This window comes from Silurus aristotelis (assembly GCF_946808225.1).
Source record: "Silurus aristotelis genome assembly, chromosome: 19".
In the NCBI taxonomy this organism is placed as follows: Eukaryota; Metazoa; Chordata; class Actinopteri; order Siluriformes; family Siluridae; genus Silurus; species Silurus aristotelis.
Window position 1 is genome coordinate 17,542,416 of NC_139592.1, and position 17,955 is coordinate 17,560,370.

General features: G+C 39.1%; 2 protein-coding genes across 2 annotated transcripts in view; one reads left to right on the top strand and one right to left on the bottom strand.

Moving 5' to 3' along the window:
• rapgef3 (Rap guanine nucleotide exchange factor (GEF) 3) overlaps positions 1-10,823 on the bottom strand; it is a 56,256-nt gene extending 45,433 nt beyond the window's left edge. The window contains exons 1-2 of the mRNA XM_083570503.1: positions 10,682-10,823; positions 9,565-9,802 (exon numbers count right to left, since the gene is read on the bottom strand). Of these exons, the coding sequence (XP_083426629.1) occupies positions 9,565-9,688 (124 nt within the window). The 5' untranslated portion in view covers positions 9,689-9,802; positions 10,682-10,823. The remainder of the gene's footprint in view (positions 1-9,564; positions 9,803-10,681) is intronic.
• A 3,806-nt stretch (positions 10,824-14,629) lies between these two features.
• Positions 14,630-17,825, top strand: slc48a1a (solute carrier family 48 member 1a). The gene is made up of 3 exons (XM_083570433.1): positions 14,630-14,881; positions 15,916-16,083; positions 16,290-17,825. The coding sequence occupies exons 1-3, from the start codon at positions 14,752-14,754 to the stop codon at positions 16,424-16,426; spliced, it is 435 nt and encodes a 144-aa protein (XP_083426559.1). The 5' UTR covers positions 14,630-14,751; the 3' UTR covers positions 16,427-17,825.
• Positions 17,826-17,955: the final 130 nt, after the last annotated feature.

Sequence of the window (17,955 nt, forward strand, 5' to 3'; positions counted from 1 at the left end):
TTAAAAAAAATTATACAACTTGTGCAGCATTACAAAAAGTAACTGGCTAATCCCACCGAGCTAGCTGAATTAAAAACTATTATTAGGATCAGTTAGAACAGTTTACATTTGGTTAAAACTTGAACTGCAACCAGCCAAATTGGGGAAAAGGAGTACAGAGGAAACTGTCCAGATTGGTTTGAGTTTCTAGGAAGGATAGGAATGAATATCTCAAATGAGTCTCTCATGGACCTAGGCTCATCCAAAAGGACTACAAGGAGTAGAACCTTGTAACTAACTTGCAGTTAATGATATTGAAAACTTCACATCATATTAGCAAAAGGACAATAATTAGTTAGTAACTGAATTTATAATAGTTTTACACAACTTGAATATTTGTTATTTTAACATAGTAGCTATAGCATGCAAATAATAACTTTTAATTATTTACAATCCCTTTTCTATTTTAAGGTCTATTTAATTCTAAATCTATCTAGCTTCTTTAGGGCAATTGATCTTTTTAGTCCCATAATTTCCATTATTGGGGCTTTTTCCATGATTTTTCTCTTAAATTAATGATGGCCATTTCCCACCCATCAGGCACTTTCGCTCTCTCTAACAACAGCTACCAACCAGGGAGAGTGAAGACAATCACATGCTTCCTCTGAGGCACGTGAAACCAGCTGACTGTATCATTTTGAACTGTGGCACATGCACTGTCAGAGGCACAGGGAAAGACTGAGCATGAGCATCAATTTGATTCACTTTTATTCATATAATGCTTTTAACCATCTTAAACAACACATTTAAAATATATTATTAGACAACAGCTGACATAGACTGAGATCTCTAATGAGCAAGCAAGAGGTGACTGTGCCCAGGACAATCCTCACATCAGAAAGAAAAATGGAAAGCCATCCTTTACTGGGTGACACACAGAACCTTAACCTTAATTATTAATTATAATTGAAATGATGTTCAGTATAAAAATACTGTGGAAAAAGTCTTCCCTAGTAAATAGAGGAGTCCTTGTGTCCAGCAGCAGCAAGACTGTGAAGCTATAAAGAAATCCAAATCTTTAGAGCGAGTTTTTCAGTGTTGTGCTGCTGAAGTGTCAAATACCTTTGCAGGCAACTAAGGGAATTTTTTACCTTTACCCCACACATACAAAATAAAATTGTGTTCTTTTTTCTCACAAAGAAATTCCTTCTTGTGACCTCCACAGGAGGAGCGTCATCACTTTGGTTCAGAACATCACAAGGTCAGCTTAGATCAGATAACATTACAGAGATAACATAATCCTTTCTTTGGGCTAAACTGGTATGCAATGGGCCACATATATGAACTGTCACAGGCATTAAAAGAAATGGGTTTTCACACATGAATGTAACCAGGAAATCCGGGTAGTTATCAGGGAAAAACGTTATGCAAGCTAGAAGATAGTTCACTCAAAATCATTGATGATACTGAAACAATAAAGATAAAAATATAGCATACAAACAGACTACCGGTAGCTTAAATTTTAGGACCTGGGACAGATATTTATTACAACTATAATAATACCTACAGCACATTTTTGCAAATTTGCACATATTTGATTCTGGGGAATTTAACAAATAATGCTGTAACATTAACATTTAATTGCTCTTATGTGTCATATATAGTATCTAGAGATATAGAGATATATGTGTCATATATCTCACAAAAGTGAGTACACCCCTCACATTTCAGCAACTATTTTAGTATATGTTTTCAAGGGACAATACTATAAAAATGAAACTAAAGTAGTCAATGTGCAGCTTGTATAGCAGTATAGATGTACTGTCCCCTGAAAATAACTCAACATACAACCATAATCAGCAGATAATAACAAACACAAATCAATCCTGGGAGAGAAACAAGTTCTTGGATTGAAACCATTACATTTTAGCTTTGGGATGCTTAGGCTCTTACATACACATATGTATAAACAGAACTCCCTCTGAACTGTATACAGTATTAGAACTGCTATCAGGAAGTATTTTTATTATTAATTTCGCTAATCCACAAAAAACAAGTATTCACACTTTTTATTTCATGCTATCATTCAGTATATTATAGCCACACTTCTTAGAATATTATCTCATTAACAATGATCTTAGTATTGATCTAATACATTTACACAACCATCATACCTCATCAAACGTTTAGTTGCATCTCTAATGGAACTGATTACACAAAACTTGATCAGGTGCCTGAAATGCTTGTTTAGAGAGGATATTCTGCTACACTTTAGATATATTGTATCTCAACAGATAGATAGATAGATAGATAGATAGATAGATAGATAGATAGATAGATAGATAGATAGATAGATAGATAGATAGATAGATAGATAGATGGATGGATGGATGGATGGATGGATGGATGGATGGATGGGGATGGATGGATGGATGGATGGATGGATGGATAGATAGATAGATAGATAGATAGATAGATAGATAGATAGATAGATAGATAGATAGATAGATAGATAGATAGATAGATAGATAGATAGATAGATAGATAGATACAACTTTATTGTCATTGCATAGTACAGGTACACAGCAACGAAATGCAGCTACCAGAAGTGCAAAATGTAGCAGTTGTGCAAAAGTGCAGATAAATATATGGCATATTTACAGCAAGTGATAAATATGTAAACATATGTAAAGTGAATAAACATAAATGCAGTAACAGTGCAGAGATGTGTGGACATCAATTTAGAGTACAGGAATGGTTCTGAGGCTATGGCATTAAAGAGTAATGTGCAGAAGTGAAGATTAAAAGATTATGGCATTTAAGAATTAGCAGCTGAATAACCAGTCAAATATATATATATTAATATGTAAGCATATGTACAGTTAATAAATATAAGGCAGTAACAGTGCAGAGATGTGTGGACATCATTAAGAAGTACAGGAATGGTTCTGGTACAGGAAAGGCTATGGTATTGAAGAGTAATTAGCAAGTCGAATAAACAGTCTACTATATAAATAAATAAATAAATAAATAAATAAATATATATATATATATATATATATATATATATATATATATATATATATATATATATATATATATATATATATATTATTTATATCAGTCTACTATATATATAGTAGACTGCTTATTTACATACATATATATATATATATATATATATATATATATATATATATATATATATATATATATATATATATATATATACATATATATATATATATATATATATATATATATACATATATATACACATATATATATATATATATATATATATATATATATATATATATATATATATATATATATATATGTATGTAAATATATATACACACAGGTTATATACACAAATGAATGAAATGTTGAGCAGAATGTACAGTAATGATATAAAGATACATAGATTAAAATAGTGCAGATGTAATGAGTAATAGAAAATATGTAATATGTACATGTATAGTACAGAGGTTATATACAGTGTTTTGTTTTGTGTTTTGTTTTGTAGTGATTAGCGGTGTAGTGTAGAGTTCAGTAGTGTGATGGTGGATGGAAAAAAGCTGTCTCTGAACCTGCTAGTTCTGGTGCGCAAGTTCCTGTATCTCCTTCATGATGGAAGGAGGTTAAACAGTTTATGACTGGGATGTGAAGAGTCTTTGATAATGTTGTGAGCTCTGTGCAGACATCTGCTGTGGTGAAGGTGTTCAATGGCAGGTAGTTGGGTGCCAGTGATGCGTTGGGCGGTTTTGACCACCCTTTGCAGGGCTTTTCGTTCACTTACAGTAGAGCCTACGTACCATACAGTGATGGGGTTGGTCAGGATGCTCTCAATGATGCAGCGGTAGAAGCTCGTTAAAATCCCCGGGGACAGATGAGATTTCTTGAGACTTCTCAAGAAGTACAGGCGCTGTTGTGCTTTTTTAACCAGGGCTGAAGTATTCTGCTGCCATGTCAGATCCTCAGAGATGTGAACTCCCAGGAACTTGAAGCTGGAGACTCGTTCTACCTCAGTTCCATCGATGTTGACAGGTAGATGTCTCCTGCTGTTGGATTTCCAAAAGTCAATGAGCTTTTTGGTCTTCGTGGCGTTGAGAGTCAGGTTGTTGGTGGCACACCATGCTGCTAGATTATGGATCTCTTCCCTGTAGGCCGATTCGTCATTGTTGTCAATCTGGCCGACCACTGTGGTGTCATCTGCATACTTGATGAAGATGTTGGAGTTATACAGAGGAGCACAATCGTGGGTGAACAGGGAGTAGAGCAGTGGGCTCAGAACACAGCCCTGCAGGATGCCAGTGTTCAGAATGAGGGCAGAGGATACCTGGTTTCCCAACCTGACAGATTGAGGTCTGTTGGTGAGAAAGTCCAGAATCCATCTGCAAGTGGAGTTGCAGATACCCAGTTCACTGAGCTTAGTGATCAGTACAGTGGGGAGGACTGTATTGAACGCAGAGCTAAAGTAAACGAACAGCATTCTGATGTATGTGTTGCTTTTATCCAGGTGGGTGAGGGCTGAATGAAGAGCTGTGGAAACTGCATCCTCTGTTGACCTGTTCGGGCGATAGGCAAACTGGTATGGGTCCAGTGTAGGTGGTAGGCCCGCAGTAAGGTGATTCAGGATCAGTTTCTCAAAGCAATAGCGATAGGGGTGAGTGTAACTGGGCGAAAGTCATTCAGGAATTTAGCAGCTGAGTGCTTAGGCACTGGTATGATAGTAGTGGTCTTCTGGCATGTAGGTACGGTGGCTTGGGCCAATGACAGGTTGAAAATGTCAGTAAAAACCTGTGCCAGTTGTCCAGCGCATGCTCTGAGAACACGTCCTGGTATGCCATCCGGGCCAGCTGTCTTTCGTGCATACACTCTGCTAAACACTGAATAGACATCCGTTGTTGAGAGTGAAAGTGGGCTGTAAGCAGTAGAAGAGTCCGTGGTTGTTGTGAAATGTCCTGTGCTTTGGTCAAAACGAGCAAAAAAGTTATTGAGCTCGTCCGGTTCGAAGGCACTGCTGGTTGGTTGAGCTGTGCGTTTGTAGTCTGTGATGGACTGGATGCCTTTCCACATGCGTCTGGGGTCAGAGTTGTGGAAGTGCTCTTCTATGTGGAGCTTGGCTCTTGAATGTGAGCTTGGCTCTCTTAATGCCTCTTTTCAGGTTGGCCCTGGCTCTGTTGTACGGACGGACTTCAGAGTTCATCCATGGCTTCTGATTAGGAAAGCATTTCACGTGTTTGACAGTAGTGACATTGTCAATGCATGTGTTAATATGGTCCAAAACAGATGATGTGTAAATGTCCATGTTCGTGTGAGAGTCCAGTGTGGCCTGTGAGGCAAACATATTCCAGTCAGTATCCTGAAACTGTTGCTGTAGAGAAGAAATGGCCCCCCTCTGGCCATACCTTAACTGTCCTCACAGCTGGTTTCACACGTTTGATCAGTGGTGTGTATTTGGGTAGCATGAACAAAGAGAGGTGATCAGACTGACCCAAGTGGGGGAGGGGAATGGCTGTGTATGCCCCAGGTATGTTTGTGTATACCTGGTCCAGTGTTTTTTTCCCTCTGGTGGAGCAGGAGACATTGCGGTGAAATTTTGGTAAAACAGATTTCAGGTTGGAGTGGTTAAAATCTCCAGCAACAACATTAGCTCCTTCAGGATGTGCAGACTGCTGTTAACTGATGGCTGCGTGAATTTCCTCCATAGCTAGCTTAGCATTAGCATCCGGCGGAATGTATGCTGCAGTCACAACAATGGCTGAGAATTCTCTCGGTAAATAAAAGGGTCTGCACTTAATCATCAAATACTCTAAATGAACAGAGCAATGACTTTCAGTAACAGTAGAGTCCGTGCACCATGAGTTGTTAACATAAATGCACAGACCTCCACCTCTGCGCTTACCAGAGTCCTCTGTCGTCCTGTCCACCCGAAAAAAACTGCGACCCCTGAGGTAAATGGCGCTGCTGGGAATGTTGTTGTTGAACCATGTTTCCGTAAAAATCATTACATTACATTCCTTAATCTGTTTGTGTGATGATATCCGGCGCAGCAGCTCATCCATTTTATTTGCAAGAGACCATACATTAGCAAGGAAGATGCTAGGAATCGATGGTTGATGCGGGTTTAGCCTTAGCTTAGCCCTTATGCCACCTCGCTTCACCCTCCTTTGTTTATGGTCTCGCCGCCGGCGCTGTGGTCTCGCTGTCGGCCGAGCTGGATCAGCGGTCCACGGTGTTCGGGCGATTTCCCGAGGGAGTTCAAAGTCCGTTGAAAGCCCGTATCTGTGAGTGTAGCCGTTGTCTAGTAATGCTTGTCGGCTGTATAAGATGTGTGCAAGCCTGTTCTGAGTGAATAAACTTGCTGTTGATGGAGAAATTGCTACTAAATCGCAAAATCTGGAGAGACGCTGGGCCTTGCGTTGTGCACGCGCCGCCATCTACGTATATAAAAAAAATTATTAGAGTAAAACGTCACAAGGTTACGTATATAACCCTTGTTCCCTGAGGAACGAGATCTGCGTCGAAATGCTTTGGGAACGCCTCGCCTTGTTCACGTTCTGAATCATGTGTAAGATCTGGCCAATTGGCAAGTTGTGACATCATCGACGGGTGACGTTGCGTCAACCAGGAAGCTACAAAATGGGTGAGCGATGGTAGCGACATTAGCTTCTGAAAAAGGAGAAGGTAAGGAATGCAGGGAGTATGGCCCGTTAACCCAACTGAAACTGAACCAATTCGTAAACCATATCGTGACGTCATCGACGGGTGACGTCGCGTCAACCAGGAAACTACAAAATGGGGGAGCAATGGTAGCGACATTAGCTTCTGAAAAAGGAGAAGTTAAGGGATGCAGGGAGTATGGCCCATTGAACCAACCAAAACTAAACCACCGACAGTTGACTGGGTCCAACTGGTGGTGCTCACACCACGTGGTGAACAGATGCCATCTAGCGGCATACAACCTCCTCATGGAGGGAGCTCTGGGATGAAGAATGGTCTCCACTACCTCAGTAGAGAAACCAGCTGCTAGGAACTGCGCCCTCTCAGGGGCCACAGCCACAGCTTCCATTACTCTGGGCGAGGTTGAACTGGGGTTCCCACTGCCTGTGAGAGGAGATCCCTCCTGGGAGAAATTTCCCAAGGAGGTCCCTCGAGGAGGGACAGCAGGTCTGTGAACCACAGTCCACCCAGCCAACGAGGTGCCACCAGGAACAGACAAGCTCCTTCCCGGCTGATTCTCTCCAGAACAGAACAAATGGGGAAAGGCGTACGTCTGCACCTCTGATTGTCAGGGCCGCTGCACCACTGCACTGTTGGCCGACCCCTTTGATTTGGAACGCTCTGCTTTTGGGCTTTACACTGCCCGGTGGTGCCAGGCTGGGGCTGCACCCACCAAGCAGCCCCCAGAGAGCAGCAAGGAAAGTACTGCTGAAACGCCACTGACTGCATTTTCGACTCCTGAAACCTGTTGACTACCTCCCCTACCACGTCGCCGACCAGGCCAGAAGTAGCTAATGGGGCATTCAGCAGGAAAGCAGGAAAGCAGGATTTTCCGACAGGGTGAGCACAGATGCCTTTCTGTGGCTACTAAAGCTGACATAGAGCGACAAATGGCCCGCACTGTTTCCTGGGTGGCTCTAAGGGTTAGGTCGGCAGCGCAATGTAACTCCATGATGTCGTCAGCACCACAGATGAAATCCTCGTCAAACTCTCGCAGCAAGTCGTCCAGGTATGCCTGCAACACACCCATCGTGTGGAGGCAACCTGACCTGCCGCCGTGTAAACCCTGACTACTAGAGCCGAAGTGGCTTTCAACAACTTAGTAGGCAATACCGCCTTCAGCAATGCAACACCTGTCCAGCTAGCATCTCTTCAACCCTGGGCATCTCCCTATAGCTGCACTCACTAAACCCTACTATATTTGCGTATAGCGAATGCGGGGGAAAGGCATATGGGGTCACAAAGGACCTAGACACCTCGGTGTGTAGGTCGGGGAAAAAAACGGTAGGCCCCGGGGCGGAGGCTGTGTCGTGGGACGCAGGAAACGCTCATCCAGCTTGCTCGGAATGCTTTGGGTTCTCTAGCAACTGAAAATCTTCCCTATTTGGAGGAAGAAATACGGAGCTCCGCTTTACATGAAGGAACCGCCGAAGCCAGTGCTTTCCAAAGGAAGCTCGGCCCAGCAGGAAAGGCTGGAGAGGACTTGTCCATCTTCATGCCTTCTGCTAGGTCGGCCTGCGAGCCCCACGACCTTCAGCACCGCTTCGCCTCAGCAAGGGAGATCACTCTATTTGAAGAGTGATCACCGGGAGCGAAGAGTGCGCATAGCCATGCGGCTACAGCATGGACAATTGAGCATGCTCTATTCCCAAAGCAAACAACAAAGTTAATTTGTGTGTGCCCCACATAATAAAACAAGGGCTAGGAGGAACACACATGCAAAAGTTTGTTTGCTTCTTTGCCATTGCTTGCACAGATTTACACACAAAGCGCTTATGTAGCATAAATTACTATATTTATTCTTCCAGTGAAAAATCTCAAATATTAGGCAAAAATCCATCAGATCAACAACTAAAATATTTTACAACTCCAATTCTAAAAAAGTTGGGATCCTGTGTAAAATTTAAAAACTGAATGTAATGATTTGTTTTTTACTTTGATGGATACAATAGTCAAAAAAAAAAAAAAAAAGGGACAGGGCCATGTTTGCCACTATGTAAACCTCTTACATCTGGGAACTGAGGAGACCAGTTGCTGGGAGTATTGTAAAAATGAATGTTGTCCTATAAGTGTCTGATACAGGATTCTAGATACAGATTGGTGAAGCTCTGCCCACACTTCTAAAAGACACTGCCTCTATTTATACCTAATCATCTTGTTGTTACAGACTTTTGTTTTTTTTTCCTTGAAATAGTAATTTCCTCATTTTAAACATTCGATATGTTCTCTATGTTCTACTGTGAAAAAAATATGGTTTTATGAGATTTGCAAATCAGTGCATTCTGTTTTTATTTACATTTTACAGTGTCCTAACATTTTTGGAATTGCCGTTGTAATTAATCACTATTTTTCTCAGCAAAATCAACTTGTGTACATAATCTCTTACCTACACATCTCTTTAAACAGACACATCTCTATAACAAATAAACTGTTCTTTCCTAAACACTGACTAGTAACTAAATCCATCAAACTAGCAATATCCACCACAAACCTGTACATGAACCCTGACAGCTTCACTTATATGCCAATATTTTATCTCCCCTTTATCTCTAAGATCCTAGAAAAGGTTGTAGCACAGCATTTTTGTCATGGTTGAACATGGCATGGGAGTATGGGTTACATCAGCCACTGTAGTGAACATACACTCATGTCACATGACTGCACCTGATTGACATTTTAATGAGCATTGGTATTTAAGTCACATCTTGAAATTACAGTCTAATCTCTTCTTAGTGGTAATTGTTGTCTGTCACTACTAATGTTATTATACTTTTACATTGCCTCACTATTTTTTTGTTTTATCACCTTTACGTTTTATGCATTTTCATTTGTAATGAACAAAATTTTTGTCTTTACCATGGCAGAAAACTCCTTGCTCCACTTTGGCTGTCACTTCACTGCCTTGCTTGGCCAAAGGTATCACTCTGCCTAACTCTTCTTCTGAGGACATCACTTCTTCCGCTTCCTTTGTAATATTCATTGCTCTCGTTCTTTCTTTGTGAAGGGCGTTGCTCCCCTCTCTGGCCCTGCCGAGGATGTATTTTCAGTCTGGAATCTCTCAGAGAATTTTTCCTTCCAGGTTCCTTCTAGGTTGCTAAGAAAGGATAATTAAAAAAATGTATTACAAATGTATAGTTGAAATTTTTTTCAAGTTGCTCAGTGACAGAATCCATTTTGGCCACATTAATACAAAACTCAATTCAACTGACTTTGAGAACATGTGTGTGCCCACACTTCCTATGGGAAGGGAGAGGGATTTCCTGTACTGCATAACCAACTGGCTGGATTGAACTTCTTTTTCCTTAGTACCTCAGTGACCATTGAGTGCTGTCATTTGTGGCATTTATAGGCACATTAATAGACACATGTGCACAGATTTATATGGCACATAAACACACACATGCACAATTGCATTGATACATTCAAGTTAAGCACAGCACAGACTGTTAAATAAGGACATTGCTATTGAGCAGATTTTCTTTAGAAATAAAATGTAAATAATAGTAAATCTGTTGTTGCTATAGTGCAACCCTTCCTTTTCATGTTTCCTTCCTAATCAAAATACATTGCCAACAAAGAAAAGTTGCCTTTATGTCCACTAAGTGATTAAAATTAGACAGAAATTGAGGACGTATTTACTGCACTGTATGTGGCTTTCAATCTTACAGCAGCACACATTTATTCATATTTCCCCTATATATCAATTGTACAATCTTCATAAAACACAATGCAATAGAATATTGCAAAACGAAACATTTTCAAATATCTTATTGTTTACCAAGGTATGCTGTGTTAAACATTTAACTTAGAATACAAAACCCAACAGCCACACACACACACACACACACACACACACACACACACACACACACACACACACACACACACATAAACACATAAACACACACACACCAATAAATCTTCCATGAAGACTCAGATATTTTGACTATTTATAAGTTTTAAATTTACTTACATGCATCTCCTTCATGTAGCTGTGTATCAGCACTACATTTTCTTTTGTTCCCTTTAATTAAGGGCTCCTATTTATCTCCTTGTCTCTTTTTTGCCTGTTTGCTCTCTACTTGCTGCTCAATAGACTTTCAGAGAATGCATCTGCTTTTTGATGTCTTGTGAGTAAGAGAGAAAAACTTACCAACTTCCTGCCATTCTCTGATTGGCTATGTGAAGTGCCTACTGGTGCTTTGTGTATTGTATGCTTATACGCACACATATATGTATGCTGTGGGAGAGAATGTGTCACAAATTATCATTTCAATTTCCATTTCCATTACATTTCAGTTTACTTTGCAATATTAAAAAGACTGAAAATTCTAAAAGATTTTTGAATGTGAAGTGGAATTTGAAAAACTGTGAAGCTAGTATTTTTGTATAGATAGTATTTGTGCTGATTTTATTAAATAAATTACATTTATATTTATCATGTATCACCTTTTATCCTAATCTAATTGTTGAAATAAATGCAATTTGCTTTATTGGCTCCTAACTTGCAATAAAGTGGTTTCAAATGACAAAATAACTAGATACTAAATACAGTACAACTGAATGTGGTTTCTAGAGGCGTACAGCCATCAAAGCAAAAAAAGTGACACTCTTATAGATTGCTCGTACAATGCCTCTAGTACCACCTGTAACCAATAATCAACCCCATGCTGAGAGAAGAAAAGAGAATATCTTTTTGGTCTTAACTGGGTCAAGACTAATTCGATTACCATCTATTTTGTATATTTTCAAAAGTACTTTTACTTCTAGTAAATTCTTCTTCTTCTTTCGGCTTCTCCCATTAAGGGTCGCCACAGCAGATCATCCGTCTCCATACCCCCCTGTCCTCTACATCTGCCTCTTTCACCCCAACCACCTGCATGTCTTCATTCACCGCAACCATAAACTGCCTCCTTGCCCTCTTTTCCTCCCTCCTGGTGAATCCATCCTCAGCATTCTCCTACCGATATACCCCATGTCCCTCCTCTTCACATGTCCAAACTATTAAATCGTACCTCCCTGACCCTGTCTCCAAAACGTCCTACATACAATGTCCTTCTAATAAACTAATTTCTAATCCTGTCCATCCTCGTCACTCCCAATGAAAATCAACATCTTCAGCTTTGCTACCTCCAGCTTTACCTCCTGTATTTTACTCATTCATTCATTCATTCATTCATTCATTCATTCATTTTCTCCCGCTTATCCGTAATTCGGGTCTCGGGGGCAGCAGTCTAAGTAGGCCCCCGCCTTCGACTGCTGCCCAATCCTCACAGCACCGTCCCTTACGGTCCCTCCTGCAGGTGGTGAGCCCACTGGAAGGCGGCCCAACGTCACGGACCTTGATATTTCCCTCGTAAGGAACCCCTGGAGCATAGAGGGTTAAGGGCCTTGCTCAAGGGCCCAAGAATGGCAGCTATATTTTATATTTTATATTTTGTATTTTACTCAATGCCACTTTATTTCTAGTAAATTATAATTTACATAAGAATGAAACAAGCAAACAACAAAAAATAATAATTTGTCTAATGGCCTTACAAATCTATATCTCAGCAAAGACTTTTCTCACTCAACTTTCAAACTTCAGGGCATCTTCAGAAACATGGCATGAGCTTTGCAACACATTTTGTGAGAGTACCACCTACTGTTCAAAAATTACAGTACCATACCTAATATAATATTTTTACATCTAACTTCCTTTTTTGCTACTCCTCCTACAAACTGTATCCAATCTTCACCAAATTTGCCTTATATAATCTTGAGACCTGTCTGAACAGAGATATCAAAGAAATTTTGATATTTAAAACTGTCCTCATATAACAAGCAAGCAAATGCCAAAAACAGGATGTGAGACAGTATCAAAGCAATTCATCTGATTATGATAAAAAAAAAAATTATTAGTCAGAAACACTGACTAATCAACTGATATACAGCTTGGTAGGCCTCCTCAGAACCATGCCCTGAACAAGACATAGAAGCAACTGACAGCACCACATTAATATGTTAAAGCAATACACAGTTTTTGGTTTACTATACAATTTTAAACCTCTATGCATAATGTTAATATTACAACTACTGCTACTAGTACTAATGCTACAAATAAACAAAATAGTAATATACACTGAAGCACAAGTTTATTAATTGAAGATTATGAGCAATTTAAGAACTCTGAGGATGCATTTGGACTTACAGATGCAATATTTGCTTTGAGAATGTTGATGAAGAAGTATATAGAAGGTCAGAAGGAGTTGCATTTGTGGATCTAGAGAAAGCTTTCGACAGGGTGCCTACAGAAGAGTTGTAGTATGAGGAAGTCAGGTGTGTCAGAGAAGTATGTAGGGGTGGTGCAGGAGATGTGTAAGAGTATGGGACAAACTTACACTAATAAAGAACATTTATTAATTTTTATCACCACATTATCTGTGTATAGCTGCTTTGAGACAATGCTCAGTGTTAAAAGCACTATACAAATAGAATTTAATTGATGTATGAGGACAGTGTGACAGCAGTGAAGTGTGCAGTAGGAATGACAGACTGGTTCAAGGTAGAGGTGGGACTGCGTCAAGGACCGGTTTTGAGCTCTTTTCTGTTTGCAGAGGTGATAGACAGGTTGAAGGACATGGTCAGCCAGTCTCCGTGGACTATGATGTTTACAGATGATATTGTGATTTGTGGTGAGAGTAGGGAGCAGGTTGATAAGAGCCTGGAGAGGTGAAGGTATGTGTTGGAGATAATGGGAAATGAAAGTTAGTAAAAGTAAGACAGACTACATGTGTGTAAATGAGAGAGAGGACAGTGGAGTGGTGAGGTTGCAGGGAGAAGATGTGGAGAAGGTGGATGAGTTTAGGTACCTGGGCTCATCAGTGCAAAGTAATGGAGAGTGTGTTAGAGAAGTGAAGAAAAGAGTGCAGGCAGGGTGGAGTGGGTGAAGAAGAGTGGCAGGAGTGATTTTTGTAGAAGGGTATCTGCAAAGGTGAAACGGAAAGTTTATAGGACTGTGGTAAAACCTGCTATGTTGTATGGTTCAGTGACAGTGGCAGTGACTAAAAGAGAGGAGGTGGAGCTGAAAGTGGCTGAGTTTAAATTTTCATTGTTTATTAGAGGGAAAGCGGATGTAAGACATTTTGGAAACAATATATATATATATATATATATATATATATATATATATATATATATATATATATATATATATATATATATACACACACACACACACACACACACACACACACACACACACACACACACACACACACACACATATATGGGGTATATCAGTAGGAGAATGCTGAGGATGGGGCTGCCAGGTAGGAGGTAAAGAGGAAGGCCAAGGAGGAGGTTTATGGATGAGGGAAGACATGCAGGTGGTTAATTTTAAAGAGGCAGATGTGGAGGACAGAGTAGTGTGAAGACGGATGATCTGCTGTGGCGACCCCTAACAGGAGCAGCTGAAAGAAGAAGATGGATTTGGACTGTAATTAATATAAACAGTCTAAAATGGCTTAATTTTGCTGCAATTTGCATGAATAGTTCTGCATTTTAGAAACTATCTCTGTACAGCACTTCACAACAATGATGGAACTATAATAAATGATATTCTATGCCACCACGATGAGGATGGGTTCTCTTCTAAGATGTTAAAAAACCTTGAGAGCTAACATATCAATTCATATTTTATAATATATTTATCTCTGTAAAGCTCTGTAAAGACATGGTCATTGTTTAAAACACTATACAAATAAAACTGAATTGAATTCTGTTCAGTTAGTATAATATTACCTTATTGAGGAGTATATTATTATTGTAGTTATTATTAAGATGATGATTATTATTAATTTTGGTGGTGGTGTTTTCGGTGTTAATCGGTACACGGCGCTAGACGCATTGGCTAGTCAGAGAGCACGAGCAGAAGAAGTCGAGTTCTGCCCTATTACGTCATCATCAAGGCGCAGGAATCTGCTGGCGAGTTTTTGGCCAACAGGCTGGTTAAATGTTTAGATATTTTCAAATTAAACCACATATTAAATCATTGTAATATTCATGGCACCGAACAGGACGTACTTAAGTATTGCCTATGCTACATTCGGCATGCTGGTGGGAGTTTCGGCTTTTATAGTTTGGAATGTTGTTTACAGACAGCCGTGGACTGCGGCTATGGGCGGGTTATCAGGTAAACACGGAGCTGGTTATGGCGAGCTGTGTGTACTTATATTAAAATCTAAATATTAACATGTCAGCTTGTATAAATAGTGCTGAGTAGTCCATATGACACTTCTACTTCATTAGCTTAAATCATAACGCGATAATTGAGACTAGCAGTCAACTAAAAGCCATTAAATACAAATTTAGTTTCCATGGTCATAGTTATACGTCCTCATTCCTCCCTAATCGCCATCCTCGTCCCTTATCAACAACCTAATCCCTCATAGGCATCCTCGTCCCTCATCAACAACCTAATCCCTCATAGGCATCCTCGTCCCTCATCAACAACCTAATCCCTCATAGGCATCCTCGTCCCTCATCAACAACCTAATCCCTCATAGGCATCCTCGTCCCTCATCAACAACCTAATCCCTCATAGGCATCCTCGTCCCTCATCAACAACCTAATCCCTCATAGGCATCCTCGTCCCTCATCAACAACCTAATCCCTCATAGGCATCCTCGTCCAACATCGACATTATCCCTAATCGGCATCCTTCTTCCTCATCGCCATCCTTGTTCCTCATCTATCTCATCTCTAATCGCCATCCTTGTTCCTCATCTACCTAATCTCTGATCACCATCCTCGTCCCTCATCTACCTCATCACTAATCACCATATTGTTCCTCATTTACCTCTTCTCTTATCACCATCCTCATTCCTCATTTACCTTATCCCTGATCACCATCCTCGTTTCTCATCTACCTCATCACTAATCACCACTCTCGTTCCTCATCTACCTCATCCCTATGCCTAGAGGACATGCCTTTCTTTTTCTGTATTTGCTTTATTTATTAGTATGCTTCAGATTTACAATATCAAAACTATTATTTGATGATTTTACCTGGTTGCAAAATCAAGAGGGTTTTTTTTTTTTACAGCAAAACGTGTCCTATTTTTTTTCTGTTACTACATTTCTCTCTCTCTCTCTCTCTCTCTCTCTCTCTCTCTCTCTCTCTCTCTCTCTCTCTCTCTCTCGGTCTGTCTGTCTTTGTGTTTTAAGGAGTGCTGGCCCTTTGGGTGCTGGTCACACACATCATGTACCTGCAGGATTACTGGCGCACATGGCTGAAAGGACTCAAGCTGTTCATGATTATCAGTTCAATTTTTTCCATGTTAGCTGTTGCTGCTTTCGCAACGTTTATGACTCTTGCTATTACACAAAATCAAGGTGAGATTATAACGTTTGTGCATGTATGTTTTGAGTTCACACTCACTACAATTTTACAATATTATAGATGAAGCATTATAGATGAAGCATGGTTGATATTTAGTGAAAAGTTTGTCTAGTGTATATATAATCAATAGAGTGTGTGATTGTGATCTGAAACTATGTAAGAACTTTGTTTAATGGCACTAAACTGTTTATATTTTCAGAACTCTCTAACACCAGGAGTTTTTATCTGTCCTGTGTTTGGAGCTTCTTGACCCTGAAATGGGCTTTTCTCCTTGGCCTGTATTCTTACCGCTACCACCAGGAGTTTGCTGACATAAGCATCCTCAGTGACTTTTGAATAACTACCATTCTGGAACTGTCTGAACAAGTCTGTTGTCTCTTAGTAGCTTTATTTGTTTGTCAGGAAGTGGGTTTAGCAGCAGGATTTACCACACAGGAATAAGTCAAACAGTTTTTCTTTCATATTAATGCCACGATTAATACTTACGACTCTTCATATGGTTTGCATATTTCTCAGATTCCATATATATGTATATATACATTACATTCCTTTTACATACACCAGCATATAAAGTCACCTGGTTTGTATTAATCTATTCCAGCCTTTGCCTTTGTTTCAGTGTCAACTAATCTGCACACAGCAATTTGAAAGCTAAGCTAGCTAAGTTACAAAAACTCTAATCCTTTTTTTAATGTTTTCATTTTTTATTAGTCTACACTTGCTTATCAGCAAAGATTGATGTATCATTAGTGTAGTGTATTTTTTTTTTTTGCAGCAAAATGCACTTATCACCAAATCTGGGATGTCCTCAAAAGCCATGTTACTCTATTTTAGTGGGACATATAGGTCTATGTAAGATTAGTAGACAAGTATTATAATAATATTATAATATTATTATAATATTTGTTGCACAATGTTACACTAAAACAATAGTGAAAACTTGTCTAGATCAAATAATGATTATTTTAGTAGATTTTTTTTGTGTGTACATGGTACAACTACATATAATAAGGATTATCATCTGTAGGTATTTTCAGAGATGGTTCTCTTCAAAAGTATTTGAACAACAAGGCCAATTCTCTTGTGTTTGCTATGCACTGAAGACATTTGGGTTGAACTTGTTTTGAGCAAAGTTGCAATGGTAAAAGTTGTTGAGCACATCTAGATGGAAAAATCTGTAATAAAAAGCAGACATTATGCCCTTTAGTTTCATATCAATGTTTTGATCTCAAACCCAATAGCCTTTTTGTTTAGCAGTAACAAAATAATTAACCTTATCATTGTAATACTTTTATAGAGGACTATTTTTATTAAAGTTTTCCAAATATGCATATTTTTGAAACATTAATACATTGCTTTCTTTTTATTGAAAAGTTTCTCATTCTAGGTGAGTTGTCTTTGCCTAAGTGTGGGTTTTTTTTTTTGTGCTACCATAATATTGTATGCATGTATGAGGGGAAATTATTGCTGTACAGTACAGAGTTCTACAAATGTTACTAAATGTTATTTATTGTGTATTGGCACACTTTTAAATAAGAATTGTCGATTAACTAAAACTACATCGCCACAATGTATTTGTGTAAATTTTACATTGAATTTTGATTTCGGAATGTCCTGTGTCCTAGTCCTGTGAAAATATGTAGGTTTGTACAGACATCTTTATTAAAAAAAAAAATTATAATTCTAATGATCTTGAAGATGTATATATTTAAGAACAATAAATCAATTATTCATATTGTTTGAGTTATTTAATAAAAAACTCAAGGCTGTACTGAAGGACTTTGTCAAACAAGGATAACATTCAAAACCGCTATAAGCTCCACCCTTTATAACTTTACCAGCAAGATATAAAAATCATGGCAGTA

Excerpts from the sequence above, each read along its gene's own strand:
- slc48a1a (XM_083570433.1), top strand. The coding sequence starts at position 14,752 with ATGGCACCGAACAGGACGTACTTAAGTATTGCCTATGCTACATTCGGC. Across the intron at positions 14,882-15,915 it reads GGCTATGGGCGGGTTATCAG|GAGTGCTGGCCCTTTGGGTG; the intron begins GTAAACACGGAG and ends TTGTGTTTTAAG. Across the intron at positions 16,084-16,289 it reads TGCTATTACACAAAATCAAG|AACTCTCTAACACCAGGAGT; the intron begins GTGAGATTATAA and ends TTATATTTTCAG.